This window comes from Pristiophorus japonicus, chromosome 1 (assembly GCF_044704955.1).
Source record: "Pristiophorus japonicus isolate sPriJap1 chromosome 1, sPriJap1.hap1, whole genome shotgun sequence".
Classification (NCBI taxonomy): Eukaryota; Metazoa; Chordata; class Chondrichthyes; family Pristiophoridae; genus Pristiophorus; species Pristiophorus japonicus.
The window spans coordinates 16,940,785-16,965,669 of NC_091977.1; the positions used below are offsets into that span (position 1 = coordinate 16,940,785).

The following is a 24,885-nucleotide window of genomic DNA, read 5'->3' on the forward strand; positions in this document are numbered from 1 at the left end:
ATCCATCTTTTTTATGTAAGATGTTTCAGTGCATTCTGTACTAACCTTTACTAAAAGGAATACTTGTGAAAGCAGTTTGAATTAGGTATGACAAGTTGATACCCAATTATTCTGCTCTTTTTTAATAAGACATGTGAGAAAAATTCACCTGACTTGTGGAACTAGCTTTGTACCACAATTTGAAAATTTATTTAAACAAAGTTCAAGTCTAAACTTTGAAACATTTTGAAAAATTTGTGTTTGTTAGCAAAGGTATTATCAGCAACTGCAGTTAATGGCCACAATGCTAAGCGAGTGAAATTGGTTTGGGGGGCATGGAGATAGGTGGCACAGCGGTCACTTCTGTACATCGCCGTCCTGGTGGTGTTGCTGGAGGGATCTGGGACCAAGTTCCTGTCCAGGTGTGGCGTTGCAGTTTCCCACAGCCTCTGTGAGCAAAGCTTTGGATCTTGCAAGGAATTGTGGGCAATGAAGAGGTCTGATAATTAAAGGGGCCGTATGCAATGAAGCAGTACGAAATAAAATGCAGTGAATCAATACATTTTTCAGCCCCTTTCTGCCTTTTAAGAAATATTCAGGGGCTGAAATTCCTTTTCCAATGCCACCTGTTACCTTCCTAACAATAAATGAGAAAACTGCCTCAGCACTAACACAAATGGCTCAGCAAGCCAGGGAACGGGCACTGAGGGTCTCCCAAGCAGCACTCCAGCTTTGTGGAGAGGGCCAACGCTGCAAGAGTGACCCTCTATCCACACGGGCTAGGAGGTCCTCCAGAAAGAACGGAATATATCGTTAAGGCCGTCACCGCCAGCAGTATCAGCATCACCACCGACTCCAGTGCCCAAGGAAGCTTCATGACCTCAGACCACTGGTCAAGGTCAGTGAATGCATCTTCAAAAGCCGTCTCCTACCAACTGCACCACTAGCCTCACACACTGCTCAGTGTACAACCCCCAATCACTCGCCTACCAACAATCTGCACCAATAACGAGGCACATCTCCCATTCCTAGCCTCACCTCACCCCCTTGGAGGAGACGGTGCAGGCCTTTCTTGGCAGGGGCATGGTTGAGCCATTGGCCAGGGGCACGACAGAAAGGATACAAGACGCGGGTATACTGGTTCGTAAGGCCCCTTCTGGCATGTACCTCTTGCTTTCCCACCCTCTAGTCAGCACATCTCCACCCTTGTGCCTTCCTCATTTCACACCCAAGAAATTCAGCCTGTCCAGCCAGTGGGTCAACAAGAAGAGGCAGCCTGTCCAGCCAGTGGGACCGCAGGCAGATGATTCCATCCCGGCCTAAAGGGGCGGTCTGGGATGCATCCTTCCATCCAATTCATCCTCTTCGGTTTCTTCCACTTCTGCGTCTTCCTCTTCCCTATGAAAGCGGATGTGGTAAATGCAGGAAATACTCAGTTGGTTAGTCGGCCTGAGACGTGAACTCTGTTTTTCTCTCTATAGATGTTGCATGACCTGTTGAGTATTTCACAGCATGTTCTATCTTATCAAAGGCCTTAATTTACCATCCAAGCCCTTGCAAGCATCCAGCAGCACTCCCTGTACACTTTAAAAACGTTTCACATCTATTGCAGCAAGCCACCACTTCAAGAAAATCAAAAGATCCAGTCCAAACCCTTAAATTCAAACTTACCTGAATGATGTGTGTGTCCCTTTAGGAGCTGCAGACATTGTCACTATCACCCTGCGCATGCTTCGGACCCAGCGCTGAATTCAGCCCTGGGGTCGAAATTTGCGTTGGTGATGTTATGTCGGCATTACATGCCGATTGACGTCACCATGCCGCCATTTTTTTCCAGGATGTTGCCAGTTACCGGCAGCGCAAAGGAGGAGAGGACTATGGCAGCTGTCAGGGGACCCGCCACCAGCTGGCAAAAGAGCGGCGGCTGCCATTTTATTGCCATTTCATGGCGCTACGGAGTGTCGGTAAGGGGATGAATTTCTAGTCAATGAACTTTAAACAAGTTACCTCTTTTTAAACAAAAGTATGAGTAAGGGTTAAAACATAATTTAAAGTTTGCAATACTTTAGAACAGTCTTAAAGTTTACATAATGCAGTATTCATTTTTAGTGTGGCCTTAAAGAATTAATTGCTAAACTGCTCCAGCTGTCTATATATTGTGCCTATAATAATCATAGATAAAATAGTTTGTATGAAAGATTTGAGTACAAAATATACTGTTGTACAAGTTCTGTTTATGTTGAATTTTTTAATGCGTCCCCCCCACTGTGCTTTATACCATAATTAAAACAAAGTAAATTTTAAAATAGTCAAAGTATTATGTCAGACATACTCATTGTACAGGGCCCAGAGGTGGGGCAGCATATGGACTAAGTTTGAGCAATACCAGGAAAAATGGGCCTTTTTAAAACAATCACTTACCTAGTCAATTTTGGCTTTTAAACTGCCTTTGTGACATTGGAGTCAGTTTAATTAATGTGACTCTTAGTTTTCTAGTATTTGTCTCTATCTCCTTGAGATTGACTCCCTATTTGTATTAGTGCACTCATTTTATTTTGCCATGATTTTTCTCTTCCTGTAGTTTGCTTGCATTATGTAGGCAAATCTCTCTTTATATTACTTTCTCCATAATCTATTATATATTTAAAATAATGAATGGTCTCTGAATGGTAAGGAAACTGTACCTGTATGTGGGACTGTAAACGTAACATTAAGGCGGAACCTAACATTGCATGAGAGCTCCAAATTGCGACTTCACTAATTGCTCACTATTCATTTATACCTAAAATTATGTTTACACACTGCCGGAGCAAACAAACCTCAAGAAAAATCAAAGTGAAATGTCATATTTTAAGTGAGTAAACAGGTCAGCATTCATGAGCAGATAAAAGCCATTTTAATGTTGTGGAAGTCCATTGGCAGGTTGCTGGCTCACAGCTTCAAACTGCAGCAGGTAACAAACCACTGAAGCAACGAGCCAGTCAACTCCGAAAGCACTTCATCCCAGTGTGTGAACACAGCAAAGATTGTGCTATGACTCACCCAAAACAAAACAGAGATCCGCGTAACGAAACGCCAGACACTATTTGAATTAGGTAGGTCAGGGAGAACATGGAGACGTTATGTAAGCATCAAACTAGGCTTGATGTTGGAAGCTTTTTCTTTTCACAGGATCATCGACCTTTGGAAGAAAGAAAACCTACATTTATATAGCACCTTTTATGACCTCAGGACATCCTAGAGTACTTTACAGCCATTGAAATACTATTGAAGTGTTATCACAGTTGTAATGTAGGGAAAAACATGGCAGCCAATGTTCCCTTTAAGCTGCGCTTTATTCTGCACGGTCTGTTTCTTTCAATGCGTGGTTCCTTTAAGTTTCTGCGCATGCGCAGTTTTTCGAATGTAAAAGCTTGTGAGAGGCCTGCGCAGAATCTTGCAGGTTCCTGCTTGGCTGCGTACACGCGCAGCTTAGGGGGAATCATTGACAGCAGCCAATTTGTGCATAGCAAGTTCCCATAAGTTCCTGGGTTAGACTGATATCACTGCAGCAGATACATAAGATAGATGGGATCTTGGGTGATATGCCACATTGACACTGGTCTCCTGGTACTCCTTGGGAACCGGAGAAGAATTACACAGAATATTTTTCATGAATCTTTAGAGGGTTTTTAAAAAATATGTTTTCTTGTCTCTCCCAGGAGATCACATAACTGCTGGTGGGTGGAATCGCTGAGGTCATGATGCTTAATTGCAACATGTAATGGGACAGGTTTGATGGACCAGCTGATCTTTTCCTGACAGTCATTGTCCGCAAATTGGCTGCGCGCTTTATACATTACAACAGCGACTACACCTCAAAAAAAGTACTTCATTGGCTGTAAAGCTGAGGTTATGAAAGGCCCTAGATAAATGACTTTCTTTTTCTTTTACTCATTTTAAATGCGTCTGTAATATTTGTATGTATATCCTTCGGTTAGGGGTGCAATGGGAAGGAGGAAACCTGAGTGATTGGGGAATGGGAAGGGAGCTGTTGGGAGCCACATTTTCGTTGCAATCCCTACCCCAGCCACACAACACTCTCACTCAAAAGAAAAGACAAATAGAGAGGGAGAAGCTGGAGGACAGAGAGAAACAAAAAGAGTTAGGGAAGGAGACGCAGAAGAGAGAGATGCTGAAGCATAGAGGCAGAGAGAAACAGCAACATGAAAACAGCAGAGAGAAGAAGGGAGACCATATTCTCCGACTTACCATATACAACACCATGGGAGATCAACCTGCAATAATAAAGAGTTCTGGGCAAAAAAAATGTTGACTACTTGAATTCTGTAGGAAGGAGAAACAGATGCATTTCTTTATTTTTGTGATTTTGTTTATCAGCAAACTTAAGCTACCTATTTAATGGTAGCGGAACCTGTATGCATTTCTGATGCTGATCAGTTTCATCTACTGAATATTTCAACATGTTTCCCAAATTGCATTAATCTCATCTGAACTTTTATATTGGAAATTGGTTTGCATTTAAACTAAAGCAAGAGCCTAGGGGTGGTGAATTTCTTTGGAGCTTATACCGTTCCGCTGCCGTAATTGGGTAGAGGTCAGACGGAAACCCCATTTACGTGCCAAGTTCTGGCAGCGGTAGGAGAATCTCTGAGGAAATTCACTCCCATTGTATCACCAGAGTTTGTGTGTTTCAGCTGTCACATAGATAGCTATAGTCAAGTGCTCTGTGTTTCATTTTATTTCATTCCCCTTATGTGAAATGTTTTTCTTTATAATGTTACTTCATGGAGCCACTTAGATGGAAAAAGGAAACGTTTTACTCAGTAGTTGGCCTACTGAGCAACAGATTGTCTCCTATAGTAAGATTCGATGCTCAACTTCAAATGGTTGCAAATATTTTCCTTTATTCTGGTGCTAGTTCAAGATTAAAGTATAAATTGTGGGATTATAGTAAGAAATGTAGCCTCTCCCTCTTTTTTATCTGCTAAAAAAATGTCATTGGGAGGAGTTAACTTGGGAGGTAACAACTGCTGGAAAAAATGCACCTTGGCTCATTTGGGCAGGACTTGTCTTTCCTTTTCGCTTGAGAGTGAATGTATTTGTTTTGGAAGCTGATTAAATTCATCATTGACGTTTAGTCTCGAAATGAAACTGCAGAGAAAAGATTTTGTATCATTGTAATGAAGTGTGCTCACTCATGTCTCTCTCCTTTCTTACAGACAGCTGCTGTCTCCGATGGAGGTTAGTGCACATTTTCAGATAAGTTTTCTGTTTCTGATCAGATATTTTACTTTGTTAAATGAATTTTGTGGACTCTGGGCTGAGATGTAGTAGTAGGCAAACACTGCAGAGTATTCAGTTTTTCTTGGCAATATCATGTTTTTTTTGTGATTGCTAATGTACTGGTTTCCTTTAATCAAAGTGATTTGTAGTTTCCCACAGATCAGGTCCTTGTATATGATTTCTCTTGCATTCTAACTGGTTTAAAGAAACCTTGCAGAAAACTGTCTATTTATATTATATGTGCGCGATTAAGGACTAATTCTGTGATTCCATGCTGTCACTTGGGAGTGGTGATCACAGAGGGCTCTGGTTGGGCGTTTCACTTAGCCAATTTCGGATCCATGCTGTCACTGTCCCTTTGATGCAAAGTACTGATTTAGTACCTCAGCTATGCCCTCTGTCTCTGTGCGTAGGTCTCCTTTTCGGTTCCTGATCAGCCCCACCCCTCCTCTTACTACTTGTTTACTATTTATATGCCTATAGAAGACGTTTGGATTCCCTTTTATGTTAGCTGCCAATCTATTCTCATACTCTCTATTTGCTCTTCTTGTTTCCTTTTTCACTTCTCTGAACTTTTTTATATTCAGCCTGGGTCTCTTTTGTATTCTTAACCTGACATCTGTCATATGCACCCTTTTTCTGTTTCTTCATCTCGTTCGTTATCCAGGGAGCTCTGATGTTGGTTGTCCTATCTTTCCCCCTTGTGCGAATGTACCTGAACCATCTTCTCTTTAAAGGCAGCCCATTGTTCGATTAAACTTTTGCCTGCCAATCTTTGGGCTCAATTTTCCCCAATGCCGTTTTTTTTGTGTACTTGAAGAGTTACGCCTGTTTTTTTTGGGGCCCAACTACGGCAAAAAAAATCAGCCAACTTTCCCCGTTTGAATTGTTGATTTTGGCGCTGCGTAGCCTGTCCTTTAGCTTTGGGGTGCGGCCTAAGATCTGCGGCAAAAAGATCGGGTTGTCAGGGTAATGAAGGACACACTGCGGGCTGAGGCTGGAAAGTGAAACATACAACACATTCTGGCCAGCTCACAGCAACCTGCACAAGCACCATGCACATTGCAGCAGCTTACCAGCATTAAATTATTAAAGAGTTTATGCCAAGATTCTATCCCCCCTGGTGCCAGGTGCCGCACCTAACCCTGGCCAAAAGGCCTGCCTCCCCTGCCGGTGCCCGGTGCCGCTCCTAACTCTGGCTGAAAGGCCTCCCTCCCCCTTCCTCCTTCTGCCGGGTGCCGCTGCTAACCCTGGCTGAAAGGCTTCCCTCCCCTCCCGGTGCTGGGTGGCGCTCCTAACCTTGGCCAAAAGGCTTCCCCCTCCCCGTCTCTCCCCTCTCTCCTCCCTAACAGCACTAGCAACCCCTGCAAGGATATTGGGCCTGGCTCTGTTGAAGTGCAATCTGTCGGCCAGAACCGGTACCAAAGTCCCAGGAATCTAAAGCCCTCACTCCTACACCATCTCTCCAGCCATGCATTCATCTGCTCTCACCTCCTATTTCTATACTCACTAGCTTGTGGCACTGGGAGTAATCTGAAGATTGCTATCTTTGAGGCTTTGCTTTTTAATCTCTTTCGTAGCTCCCTGTAATCTGCCTGCAGGACCTCATCCCTCTTTCTATCTATGTCGTTGATACCGATATGGACCATGACCTCTGGCTGTTCACCCTCCCCCCTCATAATGGCTATTCACCCTCCCCCCTCAGAATGTTCTGCAGCTGCTCAGTGTCATCATTGATCCTGGGACCAGGGAGGCAACATACCATCCTGGAATCACATCTGTGGCCGCAGAAACGCCTGTCTGTTCCCTAACTATTGAATCCCCTATTACTATTGTTTTCCTGATCTTCCTCCTTGCACCTTGTACAGCTGAGCCACCTGTGTGGATAAATGTGAGGTTATCCACCTTGGTGGTAAAAACAGAGCGACAGACTATTATCTGAATGGTGACAGATTAGGAAACCATGGATTTGGCTCTGCTGTAGTCCTCAGAGGAACCATCACCCTCACAAGTATTCAATACTGGTTAAGAGTGGGATGCACTCAGGACACTTGCACTACCTGCCTGGTCCTCTTTGTCTGTCTGACGGTCACGCATTACCTCTCTGCCTGCACACGCTGCGGAGTGACTACCTCCTGAAATGTGCTATCCTCATAGATCTCATCCTCACGGATACACCGCAGTGATGACAGCTGCTGCTCAAGCTCCGAAACCCGCTAATACAGCTAACATAAAAGGGAATCCAAAAGTCTTCTACAGGCATATATATATAAAAGGGTAGTTAGAGGAGTGGTGGGGCTGATTAGGGATCAAAATGGAGACCTAGGCATGGAGGCAGAGGGCATGGGTGAGGTTCTAAATCAGTACTTTGTATCTGTCTTTACCAAGGATACTAGATGGATTAAAAATTGATAAAGAGGAGGTACAAGAATGGCTGGCTGTACTTTATAAAGTAGATAAGTCACCAGAGAGTAGTGGTGAACGGTTGTATTTTGGACTGGAGGAAGATATACAGTGGTGTTGCCCAGTGGTTGGTATAGGTTGAACCTCTCAGGTCTGGGACTCTCTGCTTGGGAAACATCCGTGGTTTGGCATCTGTGGCAGAACTGCTGCTTTCCTGGGCTTCGAGCTCATTGTTAAGTGCTCCCGTGACGCTCAGCATTTCACTCTGCTTCCTCATAATGAAATTGTGGGACTTGACGGCACAGTGAAGGGGCGACAGATCTGAGACAAACAGAGAAATGACCAATCACTAACATTCCCTGCCTCTCCTCCCTCACTCCGCGATCACCAGCACTGACCTCCCGTGTTTTGGAAAATTCTATGTTTCGGCACCGGTCAGGTCCCGAGGATGTCGGACAAGAGAGGTTCAAACTGTACTAGGACCACTGCTTTTCTTGATATATATTAATAGAAACATAGAAGCATAGAAATTAGGTGCAGGAGAAGGCCATTCGGCCCTTCGAGCCTGCACCACCATTCAATATGATCATGGCTGATCATTCACCTCAGCACCCCTTTCCTGCTTTCTCTCCATACCCCTTGATCCCTTTAGCCGTAAGGGCCATATCGAACTCCCTCTTGAATATATCCAATGAACTGGCATCAACGCCTTTCTGTGACAGGGAATTCCACAGGTCAAAACTCTCTGGGTGAAGAAGTTTCTCCTCATTTCAGTCCTAAATGACCTACCCCTTATCCTAAGACTGTGTCCCCTGTTTCTGGACTTCGCCAACATCGGGAACATTCTTCCCACATCAACCTGTCCAGTCCCGTCAGAATCTTATATGTTTCGATGAGATCCCCTCTCATCCTTCTAAACTCCAGTGTATAAAGGCCCAGTTGATCCAGACTCTCCTCATATGTCAGTCCAGCCATCCCTGGAATCAGTCTGGTGAACTTTCGCTGCACTCCCTCAATAGCAAGAACGTCCTTCCTCAGGTTAGGAGACCAAAACTGAACACAATATTCCAGGTGAGGCCTCACCAAGGCCCTGTACAATTGCAGTAAGACCTCCCTGCTCCTACACTCAAATCCCCTAGCAATGAAGGCCAACATGACATTTGCCGCCTTCACCGCCTGCTGTACCTGCATGCCAACTTTCAATGACTGGTGAACCAAGACACCTAGGTCTCGTTGCACCTCCCCTTTTCCTAATCTGCCACCATTCAGATAATATTCTGCCTTCGTGCTTTTGCCACCAAAATGGATAACCTCACATTTATCCACATTATACTGCAACTGCCATGCATTTGCCCACTCACCTAACCTGTCCAAATCACCCTGCAGTCTCTTAGCATCCTCTTCACAGCTCACTCCGCCACCCAGTTTAGTGTCATCTGCAAACTTGGAGATATTACACTCAATAGACATAGACATGGAAAATAGGTGCAGGAGTAGGCCATTCGGCCCTTCGAGCCTGCACCGCCATTCAATGAGTTCATGGCTGAACATGCAACTTCAGGACCCCATTCCTGCTTTCTCGCCATACCCCTTGATCCCCCGAGTAGTAAGGACTACATCTAACACCTTTTTGAATATATTTAGTGAATTGGCCTCAACAACTTTCTGTGGTAGAGAATCCCTCAGGTTCACTACTCTCTGGGTGAAGAAGTTTCTCCTCATCTGGGTCCTAAATGGCTTACCCCTTATCCTTAGACCGTGACCCCTGGTTCTGGACTTCCTCAACATTGGGAACATTCTTCCTGCATCTAACGTATCTAAACCCATCAGAATTTTAAACGTTTCTATGAGATCCCCTCTCATTCTTCTGAACTCCAGTGAATACAAGCCCAGTTGATCCAGTCTTTCAGATAGGTCAGTCCCGCCATCCCGGGAATCAGTCTGGTGAACCTTCGCTGCACTCCCTCAATAGCAAAAATGTCCTTCCTCAAGTTAGGAGACCAAAACTGCACACAATACTCCAGGTGTGGCCTCACCAAGGCCCTGTACAACTGTAGCAACACCTCCCTGCCCCTGTACTCAAATCCCCTCGCTATGAAGGCCAACATGCCATTTGCTTTCTTAACCACCTGCTGTACCTGTATGCCAACCTTCAATGACTGATGTACCATGACACCCAGGTCTCGTTGCACCTCCCCTTTTCCTAATCTGTCACCATTCAGATAATAGTCTGTCGCTCTGTTTTTACCACCAAAGTGGATAACCTCACATTTATCCACATTATACTTCATCTGCCATGCATTTGCCCATTCACCTAACCTATCCAAGTCACTCTGCAGCCTCATAGCATCCTCCTCGCAGCTCACACTGCCACCCAACTTAGTGTCATCTGCGAATTTGGGGATACTACATTTAATCCCCTCGTCTAAATTCCTGCATCCAAATCATTAATGTATATTGTAAAGAGCTGTGGTCCCAGCACTGAGCCCTGTGGCACTCCACTAGTCACTGCCTCCCATTACGAAAAGGATCCGTTTATCCCGACTCTCTGCTTCCTGTCTGCCAACCAATTCTCTATCCACGCAGTACATTACCCCCAATACTATGTGCTTTGATTTTGCACACCAATCTCTTATGTGGGACCTTGTCAAACGCCTTTTGAAAGTCCAAATGCACCACATCCACTGGTTCTCTCTTGTCCACTCTACTGGTTACATATTCAAAAAATTCCAGAAGATTTGACAAACATGATTTCCCTTTCACAAATCCATGCTGACTTTGACCGATCCTGTCACTGCTTTCCAAATGCGCTGCTATTTCATCCTTAATGATTGATTCCAACATTTTCCCCACTACTGTTCCCCACTAATTTACCGTTTTCTCTCTCCCTCCTTTTTAAAAAAGTGGTGTTACATTAGCTACCCTCCAGTCCATAGGAACTGATCCAGAGTCAATAGACTGTTGGAAAATGATCACCAATGCATTCACTATTTCTAGGGCAACCTCCTTAAGTACTCTGGGATGCAGACAATCAGGGATTTGTCTGCCTAAAATCCCATCAATTTCCCCAACACAATTTCCTGCCTAATAAGGATATTCTTCAGCTCCTCCTTCTCACTAGACCCTCGGTCTCCCAGTACATCCGGAAGGTCATTTGTGTCTTCCTTCGTGAAGTCAGAACCAAAGTATTTGTTCAATTGGTCTGCCATTTCTTTGTTCCCATTATTAATTCACCTGAGTCCGACTGCAAGGGACTTACGTTTGTCTTGACTAATCTTTTTCTCTTCACTTATCTATAGAAGCTTTTACATAAGAACATATCATAAGAATTAGGAACAGGAGTAGGCCATCTAGCCCCTCGAGCCTGCTTGCCATTCAACAAGATCATGGCTGATCTGGCCATGGACTCAGCTCCACTTACCCGCCCGCTCCCCATAACCCTTAATTCCCTTATTGGTTAAAAATCTATCTATCTGTGATTTGAATACATTCAATGAGCTAGCCTCAACTGCTTCCTTGGGCAGAGAATTTCACAGATTCACAACCCTCTGGGAAAAGAAATTCCTTCTCAACTCGGTTTTAAATTGGCTCCCCCGTATTTTGAAGCTGTGCCCCCTAGTTCTAGTCTCCCAGACCAGTGGAAACAACCTCTCTGCCTCTATCTTGTCTATCCCTTTCATTATTTTAAATGTTTCTATAAGATCACCCCTCATCTTCGGAACTCCAACGAGTAAAGACCCAGTCTACTCAATCTATCATCATAAGGTAACCCCCTCATCTCCGGAATCAGCCTAGTGAATCGTCTCTGTACCCCCTCCAAAGCTAGTATATCCTTCCTTAAGTAAGGTGACCAAAACTGCACGCAGTACTCCCTCCAGGTGCGGCCTCACCAATACCCTGTACAGTTGCAGCAGGACCTCCCTGCTTTTGTCCTCCATCTCTCTCGCAATGAAGGCCAACATTCCATTCGCCTTCCTGATTACCTGCTGCACCTGCAAACTAACTTTTTGGGATTCATGCACAAGGTCCCTCTGCACCGCAGCATGTTGTAATTTCTTCCCATTCACATAATATTCCCTTTTATTGTTTTTTTTCCCAAGGTGGATGACCTCACATTTTCCGACATTGTATTCCATCTGCCAAATCTTAGCCCATTCGCTTAACCTATCTAAATCTCTTTGCAGCCTCTCTGTGTCCTCTACACAACCCGCTTTCCCACTATACTTTGTGTCATCTGCAAATTTTGTTACACTATACTCTGTCCTCTCTTCCAGGTCATCTATGTATATTGTAAACAGTTGTGGTCCCAGCACTGATCCCTGTGGCACACCATTAACCACCGATTTCCAACCCGAAAAGGACCCATTTATCCCGACTCTCTGCTTTCTGTTAGCCAGCCAATTCTCGATCCATGCTAATACATTTCCTCCGACTCCGTGTCCCTTTATTTTCTGCAGTAACCTTTTGTGTGGCACCTTATCGAATGCCTTTTGGAAATCTAAATACACCACATCCATCAGTACACCTCTATCCACCATGCTCATTATATCCTCAAAGAATTCCAGTAAATTAGTTAAACATGATTTCCCCTTCATGAATCCATGTTGCGTCTGCTTGATTGCACTATTCCTATCTAGATGTCTCGCTATTTCTTCCTTAATGATAGCTTCAAGCATTTTCCCCACTACAGATGTTAAACTAACCGGTCTATAGTTACCTGCCTTTTGTCTGCCCCCTTTTTTAAACAAAGGCGTTACATTAGCTGCTTTCCAATCCGCTGGTACCTCCCCAGAGTCCAGAGAATTTTGGTAGATTATAATGAATACATCTGCTGTAACTTCTGCCATCTCTTTTAATACCCTGGGATGCATTTCATCAGGACCAGGGGACTTGTCTACCTTGAGTGTCATTAGCCTGTCCAGCACTACCTCCCTAGTGATAGTGATTATCTCAAGGTCCTCCCTTCCCACATTCCCGTGACCAGCAATTTTTGGCATGGTTTTTGCGTCTTCCACTGTGAAGACTGAAGCAAAATAATTGTTTAAGGTCTCAGCCATTTCCACATTTCCCATTATTAAATTCCCCTTCTCATCTTCTAAGGGACCAACATTTACTTTCGTCACTCTCTTCCGTTTTATATATCGGTAAAAGCTTTTACTATCCGTTTTTATGTTTTGCGCAAGTTTACTTTCGTAATCTATCTTTCCTTTCTCTATTGCTTTCTTAGTCATTCTTTGCTGTCGTTTAAAATTTTCCCAAGCTTCTAGTTTCCCACTAACCTTGGCCATCTTATACGCATTGGTTTTTAATTTGATACTCTCCTTTATTTCCTTGGTTATCCACGGCTGGTTATCCCTTCTCTTACCGCCCTTCTTTTTCAATGGAATATATTTTTGTTGAGCACTATGAAAGAGCTCCTTAAAAGCCCTCCACTGTTCCTCAATTGTGCCACCATTTAGTCTGTGTTTCCAGTCTACTTTAGCCAACTCTACCCTCATCCCACTGTAGTCCCCTTTGTTTAAGCATAGTACGCTCGTTTGAGACACTACTTCCTCACCCTCAATCTGTATTGCAAATTCAACCATACTGTGATCACTCATTCCGAGAGGATCTTTTACTAGGAGATCGTTTATTATTCCTGTCTCATTACACAGGACCAGATCTAAGATAGCTTGCTCCCTTGTAGGTTTTGTAACATACTGATCTAAGAAACAATCACGTATGCATTCTATGAATTCCTCCTCCAGGCTACCCCATGCGATTCATCAGAGAGAGTCCAAGCTCCTGGACCCTTAGTCAATGAATTTATATTTTGTGGATCCTAACTCGCACCAAGTCACGATCACCCATCACCCCTGTGCTTTCTGACCTGCATTGGCTCCTGGTTAAACAACGCTTCGATTTCAAAATTCTCATCCTTGTTTACACATCACTCCATAACCTTGCCTTTCCCTATCTCTAATCTTATTTAGCCTCACAGCCCCACAAGATGCCCTCTTGAACATCCCTCATTATTACTGCTCAACTATCAGTAGCCATGCCTGAGCTCTGACACTCCCTCCCTAAACCTCTCCACTTCTGTATTTCTCTTTCATCCTTTAAGACACTCCTTAAAACCTACTTCTTGAAGCAGGCTTTTGGTCATCTGCCTTAATTTCTTCTGTCTGTGTCAAATTTATCTGTTTTGTCTTGTAACACTGTTGTGAAGCGCCTTGGGAAGTTTTACTACGTTAAAGGTACTATATCAATAAAAAATTATCATTATTTTTATCCTAGAGACATGGACCACCAATTACTTAGCTTAAATATCAAATTATCAGGAACAATATCTCAGGATCAGTAGGTTTTAGGAAGGGACTGAAAAACAGAGTAAAGAAAATAGATTGATTTTAATTTTGTGTGTAACTTCCCTGTCACGCCCTCTCAGAATCTTATGTTTCAATGAGATCACTTCTCATTCTTCTGAACTCCAGAGAGATTTTGCCCATTCTACTCCTCTCATCCCAGGAATAAATCGAGTGAACCTTCGTTACAGCCCCCCCCCCCCCCCCCCCCCCCCCCCAAAAGGCAAATACAGGTGTAGCATCGAGAATTCGGGACCGAAGCCATTCCGGATTCCGGGCTTTTCCGGACTTTCAATCATTTTTGACGTCACGAATCCGGAAACACCCGAGTGTCCAGATTTGGGTATTGCTGGATTTCGTAACGTCAGAAAGTGGGGTGGGGGGGGGTTCCCCGCCGAGGAGGAGCTGTTCAGGCGGGCTCCACCGCCGAGGAGGTGTTCGGTTGGGCCCCGCTGTGATAGAAGTGTTGGGCAGGCCCTGCTGCGGTCGAGGTGTTTGGGCGGGCCCCACCATGGAGTAGCTGTTCGGGCGGGCCCCGCCGCGGTCGAGGTGTACGGCCGGGCCCCGCCGCGGTAGAGGTGTTCGGGCGGGCCCCGCCGCGGTCGAGGTGTACGGCCGGGCCCCGCCGCGGTCGAGGTGTACGGCCGGGCCCCCGTCGCGGTCGAGGTGTACGGCTGGGCCCCGCCGCGGTCGAGGTGTACGGCTGGGCCCCGTCGCGGTCGAGGTGTACGGCTGGGCCCCGTCGTGGTCGAGGTGTACGGCTGGGCCCCGTCGCGGTCGAGGTGTACGGCTGGGCCCCGCCGTGGTGGTGTTCGGGCGGGCCCTGCCGCTGAGGAGAAGCTGTTCGGGCGGGCCCTGCCGCCGAGGAGGAGGTGTTTGGCCGGGCCCTGCCGCTGAGGAGGTGTTGGGCCAGGCCCTGCCGCCGAGGAGAAGCTATTCGGGCGGACCCTGCCACCGAGGAGAAGCTGTTCGGCCGGACCCCGCTGCCGAGAAGATGTTTGAGCGGGCACTGCCACCGAGAAGGAGGTGTTTGAGTGGGCGCTGCCGCCGAGGAGGAGGTGCATAATCAGCCATGATGGTGCAGGCTCGAAGGCCTACTCCTGCACCTATTTTCTATGTTTGTATGGCCCGCCGCTGAGTAGGAGGTGTTCGGATTGGCCCCGTTGCGGAGGAGGTGTTTGGGCGGGCTGGCGACGAGGCCCCGAGCGGGGCAAGTGGAGGTAAGGCCCGAGGTCGGGCAGTGGCGGGGCCCTGAGGTCGGCAGGTCCGGCTTCCGGAATATTTTACGGATTGCGGACGACCCTGCCACCGATCGGTATGGATTCCATATTCCAGACTCCGGAGACTTCCTTACTCTTGTACTCCAACTTCCTTGCAATAAAGTCCAACATACCATTTGCCTTCCAAGTTGCTTGCTGTACCTGCATGTTAACTTTCAGTATTTCGTGTCGAAGGACATCCAAATCTCTCCAAACACCAACTTTTTCACCATTTAAAAAATATTCTCTTTTCTATTCTTTCTACCAAAGTGAATAACCTTAAATTTCCCTACATTAAACTCCCATCTGCCACCTTCTTGCCCACTCGCTTAATCTGTCTGTATAACTTTGCAGTCTCTGTCCTCCTCACAGCTTACTTTTCCACCTAGCTTTGTATCGTCAGCAAACATGGATACATTAAACTCGGCCCCTTCCTCTAAGTCAGTCATATAGATTGTAAATAGCTAAGGCCCCAGCACTGCTGGGCACCCCACTAGTAACCTTAAATGACCAACTCGCCTGCTCCCTGTTTTGTGCCCTTTAACCAATCCCTTTATCCATACTAATACATTACCACCAATGCCTGAGCCCTTACCTTGTGCAACAACCTTTTGTGTGCCATCTTATCGAATGTCTTTTGAAAATCCAATAATACTACATCCACTGGTTCCTCTTTATCTGCCCTGCTAGTTACATCCTCAAAAAACTTGAATAAATTTGTCAAACACGATTTCCCTTTCATAAAACCACGTTGACTCTGCCTAATCATATTATGATTTTCTAGGTGCCCTGTTCCCACCTCCTTAATAATGGATTCCAGAATTCTCCCAACGACTGATTTCAGGCTAACTGGCCTGTAGTTCCCTGTTTCATCTCTCTCAGCTTTCTTGAATAGCAGTGTTGCATTTGCTACCTTCCACTCCTCTGGGAATGTTTCAGAATCTCGGGAATTTTGGAAGATCACAACCAATGCATCCACTATCTCTGCAGCCGCCTCTTTCAGAACCCTGGGATGTGGGTCATCAGGTCCAGAGGATTTGTCAGTTTTTAGTCCAATTAAATTCTCCAGTACTTTTTCTGTACTAATATTTCTGGTATTTTTTTTGTGTTTTCTACTGGATGGTGGTTATGTTACTGGACTAGTAATCCAGAGGCTTGGACTAATGATCCAGAGACGTGAGTTTAAATCCCACCATGGCAGCTGAGGAATATAAATTCAGTTAATTAAATAAATCTGGAATAAAAAGCAAGCATCAGAAATGGTTCAATGAGGAGTGCAGGTGAACAAGCCAGGAGCAGCATCAGGCATACCTAAAAATGAGGTGACAACCTCGGGAAGCTGCAACACAGGACGATGTGCATGCTAAACAGCGGAAGCAGCATGCTAGACAGCGCTAACCGATCCCACAATCAACGGATCAAATCAAAGCTCTGCAACTCTGCCACATCCAGTCATAAATGATAGTGGACAATTAAACAACTAACGGGAGGAAGTGGCTCCATGAATATCCCATCCTCAATGATGGCTGAGCCCAGCACGTGAGTGCAAAAGACGAGGCTGAAGCGTTTGCAAACACCTTCAGCCAGAATTGCTGAGTGGATGATCCATATTGGCCTCCTCCTGAGGTTCCCATCATTACAGAAGCCAGTCTTCAGTCAATTCAATCAAGAAACGGCTGAACGCACGGGATACAGCAAAGGCTATGGGCTCCAACAACATCCCAGCTGTCGTGCTGAAGACAAGCTGTGCCTTTAGCCAAGCACTTCTAATACAGCTACAACATCTACCCAACAATGTGAAAACTGCCCAGGTATGTCCTGTCCACAAAAAGCAGGACAAATCCAATCCAGCCAATTACCACCCCATAAGTCTGCTCTCATCACAGCAAAGTGATGGAAGATGTCGTCGACAGTGCTATCAAGCGTCACTTACCAATAACCTGCTCAGTTGGGTTCCACAGGACCAATCGGCTCCAGACCTCATTATAGCCTTGGTCTAAACATGGACAAAAGAACTGAATTCCAAAGGTGAGGAGAGAGTGACTGCCCTTGACATCAAGGCAGCATTTGACCGAGTGTGGCATCAAGGAGCCCCAGTAAAATTGAAGTCAATGGGAATCAGGGGGAAAACTCTTCACTGGCTGGAGTCATACTTTGCATAAACGAAGATGGTTGTGGTTGTTGGAGGTCAAACATCTCAGCCCCAGCTGCAGCAGTTCCCCAGTGCAGTGTTCTAGGCCCCAACCATCTTCTGCTGCTTCATCAATGACCTTCCCTCCATCATAAGGTCAGAAGTTTCGCAACTTCTCTGAGAATGAAGCAGTCCATGCCCACATGCAGCAAGATCCGGATGACATTCAGGCTTGGGCTGATAAGTGTTAAGTTACATTTGCGCCACAAAAGTGCCAGACAGTAACTATCTCCAACAAGCGAGAATCTAACCACCACCCCTTGACATTCAACGGCATTACCATCGCCAAACCCCCCACCATTAACTTAACTGGACCAGCCGTATAAATAATGTGGCACCAAGAGCACGTCAGAGACTTGAGTATTCTGCAATGACTGTCTCTCCTCCTGACTCCCCAAAGACTTTCCACCATCTACAACGCATGAGTCACACCTGGAATACCATGTACAGTTTTGGTTTCCATATTTACGAAAGGGTATCCTTGCTTTGGAGGCAGTTCAGAGAAGGTTCACTAGGTTGATTCCGGGGATGAGGGGGTTGACTTATGAGGAAAGGTTGAGGAGGTTGGGCCTCTACTCATTGGAATTCAGAAGAATGAGAGGTGATTTTATCGAAAGTATAAGATTATGAGGGGACTTGACAAGGTGGATGCAGAGAGGATGTTTCCACTGATAGGGGAGACTAGAACGAGGGAGCATAATCTTAGAATAAGGGGCCGCCCATTTAAGATGAGGAGGAATTTCTCTCAGGGTTGTAAATCTGTGGAATTCGTTGCCTCAAAGCTGTGGAAGCCGGGATAAATTTAAGACAGAGATAGACAGCTTCTTAACTGATAAGGGATTAAGGGGTTATGGGGAGCGGGCAGGGAAGTGGACCTGAGTCTTTGATCGGATCAGCCATGATCGTATTATCTGGCGGAGCAGGCTTGGGGGCCGTATGGCCTACTCCTGCTCCTATTTCTTATGTTCTTTATATAGTCAGGAGTGTGATGGAATACTCCCTACTAGCTCCAACAACTCTCAAGAAGCTCAGCACCATCCAGGACAAAGCAGCCCACTTGATTGACACTCCTTCCACCACCTTAAACATTCACTCCCTCCACCACTGGTACACAGGCTGCAGTGTGTAACATCGCCAAACGTTCTTCGGCAGCATTTCCCAAACCTGCGACCCCTACCACCTAGAAGGACAAAGGCAGCAGGTGCACCCTCACCTCCTAGTTTCCCTCCACGTTACACACCATCCTGGTTCAAAACCCTGGAACTCCCTAACAGCACTCTGGGCGTACCTTTACCACATAGACTGCAGCAGTTCAAGAAGGTAGTTCACCACCACCTTCTCATGGGCAATTAGGGATGGGCAATTAATACTGGCCTTGCCAGTGATGCCCACATCCCAGGAATTAATTAAAAATAGATACAAAATATTTGTTTAATATCTCTGTCATTTTCATATTGCCCATTATTTCTCCTGTCTCAGCCTCTAAGGGACCCACGTTTACTTTCGCTACTCTCTATTTTACATACTTATAGAAGCTCGTTCAATATTTTTATATTTCTTGCTAGTTTACTCTCATTCTATTTTCTCCCTCTATCTCATTTTTTGGTCATCCTGTGCTGGTTTCTAAAACTCTGCAAATCCTCAGGCTGACTACTATTCTTTGCAACTTTATAAGCCTCTTATTTTAAACTCACACTATCCTTAATTTCTTTGCTTTATTTCTCAATGCATTGTATATTTGTTGAGAATTATGAAATATTTCTTTAAATGTTCACCATTTCTTATGTACCATCATACCTTGTAATCTAATTCCCAATCGACCTTCGCCAACTTGCCCCTATGTCATTTACTTTATTTAGGTGTAATACTCTAGTTTCGGACTTATATATTCCTGCTGACTGACTGTTTTCTCCTGTGCACTTCCACTGGGCATTGGTTTGTGCCTGCTCAATCTAATCTCCCTTAAGACCTTATCGTCTGAGCAAGGAGACATGCATTTTATCAGTATCTAAAACCAAACCCCAGAGGTTAAAGGACAGTGTTATAGAGAATTGTTACAGTCTCTTGTAAGTGTGTATTTACCAGCCTGGAGAATTCAGCTGATAGGATTTTTTTGTATTGGTTTGTTTCTTTTTGGTGCATATGGGGCTAAAAACTAGGTTTACTCAGGTGATACAGTCACCTCCAGGTGTCTAAGGGAGGGGCTAGCTAACCCGTTTTATTCAAATGCAAGCATCTTGTGGATTTTACTTGTACTATATGTTCGGTTGCCAATTCTCTTGACTTCAGACCCATATTTAACCTTGGATATTTTCTGAAAACTATTTTCAAGCCTGTCTTGTGTCAATTCTAGGCACCGAACTTTGGAAGGTCATGAAAGCTTTGGAGAAACTGGGTTTGTTCTCCCGAGAGCAGAGATTTGATAGAGGTTAACATATAGGTACAGCAATTGCTGCAGGTGTACAGGGCTTTTACATGTACGCTGATGACACACAGCTCTACCACTTCTCTCGACCCCTCCATGGTCTCTAAATTGTCAGACTGCTTGACTGACATTCAGTTCTGGATGAGCAGAAATATTCTCCAATTGAATATTGGGACAACCGAAGCCATTGTTTTCGGTCCCCGCCACAAACTCCATTCCCTAGCCACTGACACCCTCCCTCTCCCTAACTTCTATCTGAGGTTGAACTGTTCGCAACCTTGGTGTCATATTTGACCCTGAAATGAGCTTTTGACACATATCCCAGGATAACTAAGACCGCCTATTTCCACCTCCGTAACATCGCCCGTGTCTGCCCTTGCCTCAGCTCATCCGCTGCTGAAGCCTTCATCCATGCCTTTGTTACCTCTAGACTTGACTATTCCTCCTGGCTGGCCTCCCACATTCTACCCTACGTCAACTAGAGGTGATCCAAAACTCGGCTGCCCATGTCCTAACTCGCACCAAGTCCTGCTCACCCATCACCCTTGTGCTCGCTGACCTACATTGGCTTCCAGATAAGCAACACCTCAATTTCAAAATTCTCATCCTGGTTTTCAAATTCCGCCATTGCCTTGCCCCTCCCTACCTCTGTAATCTCCTCCAGCCCCACAATCCCCCGAGATGTCTGCGCTCCTCTAATTCTGCCCACTTGAACATCCTTGATTATAATCGCTCAACTATTGGTGGCCATGCCTTCTGCTGCCCAGGCCCCAAGCTCTGGATCTCCCTCCCTAAACCTCTCCGCCTCTCTATCTCTCTTTCCTCCTTCAAGACGCTCCTTAAAACATAACTCTTGGACCAAGCTTTTGGTCACCTGTGCAAATTTTTATCGCATAATACTCCAGTGAAGCGCCTTGAGATGTTTCACTACGTTAAAGGCGCTGTATAAATACAAGTTGTTGTTTGGCGAGACCACACCTGGAGTACTGTGTACAGTTTTGGTCTCCTGACCTAAGGACGGATATACTTGCCTTGGTTAGGGTGCAGCATAGGTTCACTAGATTGATTCCTGGGATGAGAATAGAAGAGTTATTCTCTGGAGTTTAGAAGAATGAGGTATGATCTGTTTGAAAAGTATAAAATTCTTAGAGGCCTTGACAGGATAGATGCTGAGAGGCTTTCCGCTGGCTGGAGAGTGTAGATCTAGGGGTTATAGTCTCAGGTTGTTTTGGGGGGGGGGGGGGGTCGGCACGATTGTCAGGGCCCTCTTGGCTCTCCTCCAGGCTTTGCCTCCCAATGTCCTCATCAGCCTCCTCATGGCTACGGCCCTCGAGCTTGGCCTCCCAATATCCTCATCAGCTCTCCCTGGCCTCAAGCCTCAAGGCTGTCGTCATGGCTTGCAGTCCCACTCACATCAGCACTATGTCCCTGGCCTTGACTCACACTCGGCCTCTCATCTGCAAGCATAAATGGCACAAGGGCTGTCGTGAGGGGGAGGTAGGGAATTGATGGATGCAGGCTGCAACTTGCACACTTTCATAAGGAAATGCACAGTAGGTGCTGGTGCTTTCAGAGAGAGATAGCATTAAAGAAGGGCCTTCACTTACCCATGCTGCCTACAGCGGGATTGACACTAGCTGAGGCCACAGGGAAGGCAGCATGTGTGCCCACTTGCGTCTGGACCCTTTCTTCCAGTGGAGTGAGCTGCTGTATGTCAGCCTCGCCACCACCTGTCCTCTTTTGCTCCATTCGGTTGTGAGCAACCTTGGCCTGCAAAACAAAGAATGCTTGCTGAGTAGCAGTGTCATGCGGCATCAGAAATGAGTGCACAAGTGTTTCTCCCTGACATGCAGCTGTAACTGTGACATGAAAGGGAGCCTTCGTTGCAAGAACGCACACATATATATACAGGCCTCAACAATCAAATGTTGCTTCAGTGACTATATAGTGAAGGTCGGAAATAAGAGAAGGATGAAGAAGAGGTTCGCAGATGGAAGGTCAGAAGTTGGTGGAACATGTACTCACTTTCATCAGATGAATGATGTCGTTCATCTTTTTGCAGCATTGGGTGGGGGTGCAGTCATGAATGGAGGTCCCTAAGACGACCTCAGCAATCTCTCCCCAGGCATTCGTGAAAACTTTCTGAGTTGATCTGCCTGCATCGGGATTCAGGATGTGCCTCCTTCCCTCCACAGCCTCCACGAGTGTCTCTAGTTCAGCATTGGAAAATCTGGTTGCCCTCCTTGCTACTGTGAATTAACCATGGCCACCACTCAAACGGCTTCCCTGCTCAGAGCCTAGCTGCAAACCCTACCCTTTAAAGAAGACAAGGGAGCAGCTGGTTTGTTAGCAGCAAATCAACAATAGCTGAATTTCCCGGTCCATCATAGGCAGTCCCTCGAAATCAAGGAAGACTTGCTTTCACTCTTAACAGTGAGCTTTCAGGTGACTGAACAGTCTAATACAGGAATTACAGTCTCTGTCACAGGTGCGACAGTCAGTTGTTGGAGGAAAGGGTGGGTGGGAAATCTGGTTTACCGCACGCTTCTTCCGCTGCCTGCGCTTGTTTTCTGCATGCTCTCGGCGACGAGATTCGTGGTGCTCAGCCCCCTCCCCGATGTTCTTCCTCCACTTAGGGTGGCCTTTGACTCCTAGGTGTCGGTGGGGATGATGCACTTTATTAAGGAGGCTTTGAGGGTGTCCTTAAAACGTTTCCTCTGCCCACCTGGAGCTCGCTTGCCGTGAAGGAGTTCCGAGTAGAGTGCTTGCTTTGGGAGTCTTGTGTCGTGCATGCGACAATGTGGCCCGTCCAACGGAGCTGGTCGAGTGTGGTCAGTGCTTCGATGCTGGGGATGTTGGCCTGATCGAGAACACTGATTTCACGGTCCAAACCCCACTCTGCACCCAGACTGCTGCAAACTGCCGATTCTCGCCAACCAATACCGCTGGGCGCCATTTTTTTTAAAAATACTGAATTTTGCACTAATGGCCGCTGCAACCAATGCGGCGGTAATATCCACCAAAAAGCGGTAGGTGGGCCCCGTTTCGGGTGGAGCCGAATTTCGGCCCCAAATGGCTGAAGGGTTGATAACCAGAAGGCTCAGATTTTGGTGATTGGCAAAAGAACCAGAAGCAACATAAGGAAAAACTTTTTTATGCAATGAGTGGTTGGGATTTGGAATGCAGTGCCTGATAGGGTGGTGGAAACAGATTTCAAACGGGAATTGGATAAATACGTGAAGAGAAAAAATTGCAGAGATATGGGGAAAGAGCCAGGTAATGGGACCAACTGGATTGCTCTTTGGAAGAGCCGACACAGACGCGGTGTGTCGAATGGACTCCTTCTATGCTGTAAGATTCACGTTGCCCTGAGAAAATGGTTGTTGTCCTTCTCCTTGTGACGCTGGTACTCCCAGAATTATGTTACGTAGGGAATTCCAGTATTTTGACCCAATAATGATGAAGGAATGGCGATATATGTCCAATTTGCTGTAGTGCAGACTAGGGGCCAAAATTGACCCTTTCTATAAGGCCTCTGGCCGCCTGAAAGCGGCGGCCACATTTCGGTGCAGAATGGCCGCTAAGTCTCCGTGGAGGAGCCGCCATTTTGAAAATTGCCCATCCTCAGTTTTGGAGCGGTGTCCGGGACCATTCCACCTGTTTTTCCACCATATGTGCACAAGCCGACCCCTTACTGACTGACAGGGACCCCTTCCCGAAATTGCCTCTCGGGAAATTGCCCCTTTCCCAGAATTGCCCTGCGGGAGCGGCCCCGCCACCAATCGATGCCACTGACAGCGCATTGTCTATGACTTGGCGGCACGGCCGCCCTTAAAGGGGATGGTGCCAGCCACCATGTTTTTTTTTGTCAGCCGACTGCCAGCTCAGGCCAACAATTATGGCCACGGGTTCGGCTGGGCTGCCAACAGGCAGCCTGGCACTCCCTCTTGGGTGCCAGGCTGCTGGCCCGGCCGAAACCCTCCCTGGTGGCCAGTATTTGCCACTAAAGTGGCTGCAGCGTTTGCAGTGGCCCTCCCCTTTAACTGAACGGGAGATACGTTGTGACACACCAGAGCGATGACGTCATGAGCGCAGCTCTGATACCTTGCAGCATCGGTCACTCCGCCCCGCCCCCACTTCAGTTCGTATCATGAGCCACTTCCGCCCCGCTCGGAAAAAACCCTGAACTGCAGAATTTCAACGGTTGGCCACCCCATGCATTGAGACAAGTGCTGAGTATTCCTTGACATTCTTAAACTTGAGCCTTGTAGATGGTGAAGAGACTTTGAGGGGTCAGGAGATGACCCATTTGTTGCAGAGTACCCGGCATCTGCTCCGCTTCTGTAGCCACAGTGTTTATATGACCGGTCCAGCTGACATTCTGGTCACTGGTGACCCCAAAGATGTTTATGGTCGAGGACTCGCCGATTCTGGTGCTGTTGAAGATCAGGGGAGTGCTGGGCTTTCTCTTGCTTGACATGGTCATTATCTGGCACATTTGTGGCGCAATTGTGAAATGATAACTTGACAACCTGTAACCTGCAAATGGAATTCAATCTGGATAGGTGTGAGATAATGCATTTGGGGAGGTCTAACAAGGCAAGAGAATACACATTAAATGGTACGACACTGAAAAGTGTAGAGGAACAAAGAGACCTTAGAGTGCAGGTCAACAGATCCCTGAAGGTAGCAGGCCAGGTAGATAAGGTGGTTAAAAAGGCATATGGAATACTTGCCTTTATTAGTTGAAGCATGAAATACAGGAGCAAGGACGTTATGCTGGAACTGTATAAAACACTGGCTAGGCTGCAGCTGGAGTACTGTGTTGAGTTCTGGTCACCACATTACAGGAAAGATGTGATTGCAATGGAAAGGGTGCAAAGGAGATTTACAAGAATGTTGCCTGGACTGGAGAGTTTTGGCTATGAAGAAAGATTGGAGATGCTGGGTCTGTTTTCTTTGGAACAGAGGAGGCTGAGAGGGGAGACCTGATTGAGG

At 46.2% G+C, this 24,885-nt stretch overlaps 1 protein-coding gene across 7 annotated transcripts in view; it reads left to right on the top strand.

The window, feature by feature from the left end:
• Window positions 1-24,885, top strand: part of rgs12b (regulator of G protein signaling 12b) — a 413,483-nt gene that overhangs the window by 187,937 nt on the left and 200,661 nt on the right. For 6 of the 7 annotated variants that reach the window (XR_011592975.1, XM_070877883.1, XM_070877890.1 and 3 more), the window contains one exon: window positions 5,202-5,223. Coding sequence is in view for 5 of the 7 variants with exons in the window: in XM_070877883.1 (XP_070733984.1) it covers window positions 5,202-5,223 (22 nt within the window). In the remaining 2 variants the exon portion in view is untranslated. Of the gene's footprint in view, window positions 1-4,795; window positions 4,842-5,201; window positions 5,224-24,885 lie in introns of those variants that run through there. The other variant, XM_070877914.1, reaches the window with a different exon arrangement.